This window comes from Trypanosoma cruzi, genomic scaffold (assembly GCF_000209065.1).
Source record: "Trypanosoma cruzi strain CL Brener 1047053516585 genomic scaffold, whole genome shotgun sequence".
NCBI classification, from domain to species: Eukaryota; Euglenozoa; class Kinetoplastea; order Trypanosomatida; family Trypanosomatidae; genus Trypanosoma; species Trypanosoma cruzi.
The window spans coordinates 42,343-46,231 of NW_001849247.1; the positions used below are offsets into that span (position 1 = coordinate 42,343).

General features: G+C 49.8%; 3 protein-coding genes across 3 annotated transcripts, besides 9 other annotated features; all 3 read left to right on the forward strand.

Moving 5' to 3' along the window:
- On the forward strand, positions 1 to 783 carry Tc00.1047053510041.10 (sec1 family transport protein, putative; the record flags this gene model as incomplete). Its single annotated transcript, XM_798072.1, has 1 exon — positions 1 to 783. A coding segment is annotated over one exon (783 nt), but the record flags the coding sequence as incomplete, so codon positions are not given.
- Positions 1 to 3,889: a sequence feature (heterozygous, non-Esmeraldo-like haplotype).
- Tc00.1047053510041.20 (zinc carboxypeptidase, putative) lies at positions 810 to 1,310 on the forward strand (the record flags this gene model as incomplete). The annotated part of the gene is made up of 1 exon (XM_798073.1): positions 810 to 1,310. The coding sequence occupies one exon, from the start codon at positions 810 to 812 to the stop codon at positions 1,308 to 1,310; it is 501 nt and encodes a 166-aa protein (XP_803166.1).
- Positions 822 to 879: a microsatellite.
- Positions 1,269 to 1,305: a microsatellite.
- Positions 1,742 to 1,777: a microsatellite.
- Positions 1,856 to 1,910: a sequence feature (T-rich).
- Positions 1,982 to 2,086: a microsatellite.
- Positions 2,096 to 2,123: a microsatellite.
- Positions 2,363 to 2,397: a microsatellite.
- Positions 2,557 to 3,889, forward strand: Tc00.1047053510041.30 (hypothetical protein, conserved; the record flags this gene model as incomplete). The annotated part of the gene is made up of 1 exon (XM_798074.1): positions 2,557 to 3,889. A coding segment is annotated over one exon (1,333 nt), but the record flags the coding sequence as incomplete, so codon positions are not given.
- Positions 3,585 to 3,636: a sequence feature (GA-rich).

The window sequence follows — 3,889 nt, forward strand, 5'->3', positions numbered from 1 at the left end:
GAGAAGAAGCGAATGTTAGATGCTCACACTAAAATGGCCTACAGTTTTTTGCACCACATTCGCAAGAGTCACCTCGACCGGTTTCACGGTGTTGAATTGGGAATCATTAAACGTGAAGGTCTTGACAAGGAGGAGTTTGAAAAACTTCTCTTAACAGGCTTAGGTACTGTTGAGGACCGTCAAAGGCTGTACCTGATTGCATACTTGCTAGACACAGAGGGGGAGTATGAGTCGCTGCTGCAAAGATGCGCTTCGGCATTTGAAGAAGCGCCCTTTCCTGCCCTGGCGTACATCAAGCACCTACGAAATTGGTCGTTGAATGCAGTAAGTTCAACCACGGAAGAGTCAAGTGCTGCGCAGGGCTTTGCTTGGGGTTTGGCTCAGACGTTAGCCAAAAACATTGCCAACACGCTTGGTGCCAACGCAAAGTCGGAGTTGCCGCTTACGAAACTTGTGGATGCGCTCTTGCAGGATCCGACGGCATCCCCGAAAGGTGGCACCACTACCCGAACCATGGGTGGGGGCAGTACGCTTCGCGCAAAACTGCTGGAGACTGTCGTTGGGTACGACCCACGGACAAAGAAACCACTTGATTTGGCGGATACACACTTTTCGCAGGTGATTGTTTTTACCATCGGCGGTGGTTGCGTCGCGGAGTACGATGACCTCAAAACGTGGGAGGCCGCGCACCCACGAAACGTGGTGAGTTACGGGTGCACTGCTTTGCTGACCGGCAATAAGGCTCTTCGTCAACTCTCTCTGCTAGGCGAAGGGACAACATGAGTCCAGCCCGTCCAAAGCGAGGCTCGATGAAGGTGAACGATGATGATGATGATGATGATGATGATGATGATGATGATGATGATGATGATGATGATGGCTCATTTGATGTCAGGGGAATTTGTACACTTCATCTTCGTCTGTGTGTTGGGACTTTTTTTTTTTTTTTCTTTTGTAGTTTTTTCACTTGCATTTCTATCACTGATCGCTTTTGCCTTCTGGGTACTTGTACGTTTGCGTCAAATTTGTTTGGTCGTCGTCCCTCTTTTTTTGCTTTTGAACTTTCAGCGGTTTGGCTTTTTTCCTTTTATTATTATTATTGTGTGTGTCTGCCTGCTTTTCTGGCGGCGACGGCCCTGACGACTTCTTACTCCTCTTCATGGCTGTGGGAAGTGAGGGGGGCAACATGCGCCGGCACATACATGTGCGCAAAGAAGGGGAAACGGTGCGGTGCGGTTGTGATGGACCGTCACGAGCGTCTTTCATCCGTGGTGTTGTTGGTCGTGGTGGTGGTGGCGGCGGTGGGATGAACGCAACATTTGTGACTCCGCGTCCTGTATTTTTTTTTTTGTTGCGCCGGACTTTTTTATTCTTCCCCTTTTTAACTCCAACGGTCTCTGGGAGCAGTTGCAATTATTTGTAACCGAACCACACGCCTCTAATGTGATGGTTGCCGCGGCGGGGATGGAAAGACGCCTCAGTGAGGCTTTTTTTTTTTTGTTGTTGGCGGTAGGAGGAAAATGTGACGTAATTGATTTCATGGCGCGTCGTCGCTCTTTTCTGCGTCCGCGTTTGCGTTTGTGGAACGCCACGGCGTTGGCACCGTGCGTGAGTCATTTTTTCCTCAGCGATACGGAGAGAAAAGGGGAAAAGGGGAAAAGGGGAAAAGGGAGGTGCTCTGGTGTGAATTTATGTAAACAGAGGAGCGTGTGTGTGTGTGTGTGCCAGTGAATTGACGCTGTTTTTTTTTTTTTTTTTTTTCTCTTATCCTTTTTTTGATGCTCAGGCTTCCGTGCATATGTGCAGGTTTTGTGGGCGGAACCCAACGGAGGATTACGTCGTCCCGTGCGGCGTGTTTTTTTTTTTTTTTTTTTTTGCATTTCATCTTCTTTCTTTCTTCTTCTTTATTTACACACGTGCCGCACACGTGCCGCACGCACACATGTCCCCTGCGGGCGTCAAGGAACCCAAAAAAAGGGGGCAAAAAAAAAAAAAAAGGGAAAAGGGGAGAGGCAAAAACACAACACCAACAGGAAAAGAACAACAACAACAACAAAAGAAGTACAAATACACGCAACAACAACAAACAGGACGTAAAAAAAAAAAAAAAGAAAAGAAAAAAACTCTGTGTGAATATTCTTTTCTTTTCTTCTTTCTGTTTTGCGGCAGTGGGTTTTTTGGCCGAGGATATATATATAGATACATTTTAAATATTTTGACTTTTGTGCGTGCGTCTCTCCGACGAGGGACGAGTCAATTCGATTCAGCGGCGCTCGGCAACTGCGGCGGTTGAGTGGTGAAGGACAAGGAGACGTGCGAGGGGGAAGTCAGGAATACAAAAGAACAGCAAAACAAACCAGCAACACACACACACACACACACACAACCACACACACAAAAAAAAACAAAGGCAAAAAAAAGGGGTTGCTGGTGGAGCAAAGAAGTCGGTGGGAACAAAAGCAAAAGGAAAGAGTGTTTTGCACAGGAGGAAGTGCGCGTCAGTAAAAGTGGGGGTGGGGGCGAGTGCCAATTCCGCCTGTGTCTCTTGTGCCGCACATGCTTGCAGAACAGTTGTCTCTGGAGGGGGTGGGGCGCCCGCAGCAGGGCCATCGCCGACACAAGTTTACCGCCGTGGAGGAGATGGATTGCCCCATCGGCGACATCATGAGTGTGCCGCTTGATCGCCTCTGTCAATTGGCGTGGCCTTTGCTGTGCTGCAGGGAGGGTGAGAATTTGGGCAAACCTTTCAGAGTGCCACCATTCTCTCAGACAGACGCTGACGACGCACAGCTTGCCCGTGTCATTGTCGCCACGGCCACCGAAACCATTCGCTTTTTTCGGATGCAGCTGTGGTGGGGTCAATTATCGTGCCACACGTTGCGTACGGCGCTTTTTCAGAAGGCCCTGCATGCCATGTTGACCACGAGCGCTGTTATTCCTTCTGGCCAGTCGGCAGATTCCTTGTCACCTGCCGCCTGTGCGTTGGCTCCACAGAATTTGGCAACCGAAGAGAGGACATCGCCTGGGGGCGTTGAGGCGACGGGCCTGAAGTCTCATCGTGGATCATTCGATGGCTCCTCAACGGATGAGGTTTCCCCTGGTAAAGCTCGCATATACGCCGATAAAAGGAAGGTTGCGCCCATGGACTGGGTTCTTCCGTATCTTAGTGGTCAGGAGGATGAGAGGTGGTTGTCAGAGAGGGTGCGAGAGATAGTGGATATGACGTTTTTGCCCCACAACGAATACCAAAAACAACTTGTCTCAAATGCAGCTTATGTATCCGTGCATGCACAACACCACAAGCGTGGTGCCCAGGTATTTCTTTTTATTTTGCAAGAGGTGTTGGAGCGTTGGAACGCCGCAACGGAGAACACTGGAGAGTTTGGTATATTTGCTTTTGGTGTCCTGCTGCCCATTATTGATATTGTCCGCTGTACAAAGTTCAACAACACCGATATGGTGACTGTGGGAAAATTGCTCGAAGCGGTGCGATTCCCATCCCGTGGGCGTGGTCTCAGTAGTGAGTCTCTTTCCAAGGCCACATTTGTCACGAGGTATAATCTTTCATTGGGGGAGAGTATGATGGAGAAGGATGTGGACGGGAATGAGAATGAGGAAAAGGAGGAGGAGGAGGAGACAGGCGGCCGATCGCCACAGCCGCACACGTCTCTGCCGCCGCTATTGACAAGGTGGGGAATGCTCCTGGGCGATCAAATGTTACGAGAGCGAACACACAAGGCGGATTATGGGCATAATGCCATTGCGTCCACGATGGTAACCGATATGTTTCTAATGGCTCCATTGGCCCGAAAAGTGAGCGTATACGTTCGTCGGGCTTCCTATTGCGAGGGCGTGCAGCTGGTGTTGCTTCCAAGAGCCTCCATCGCTG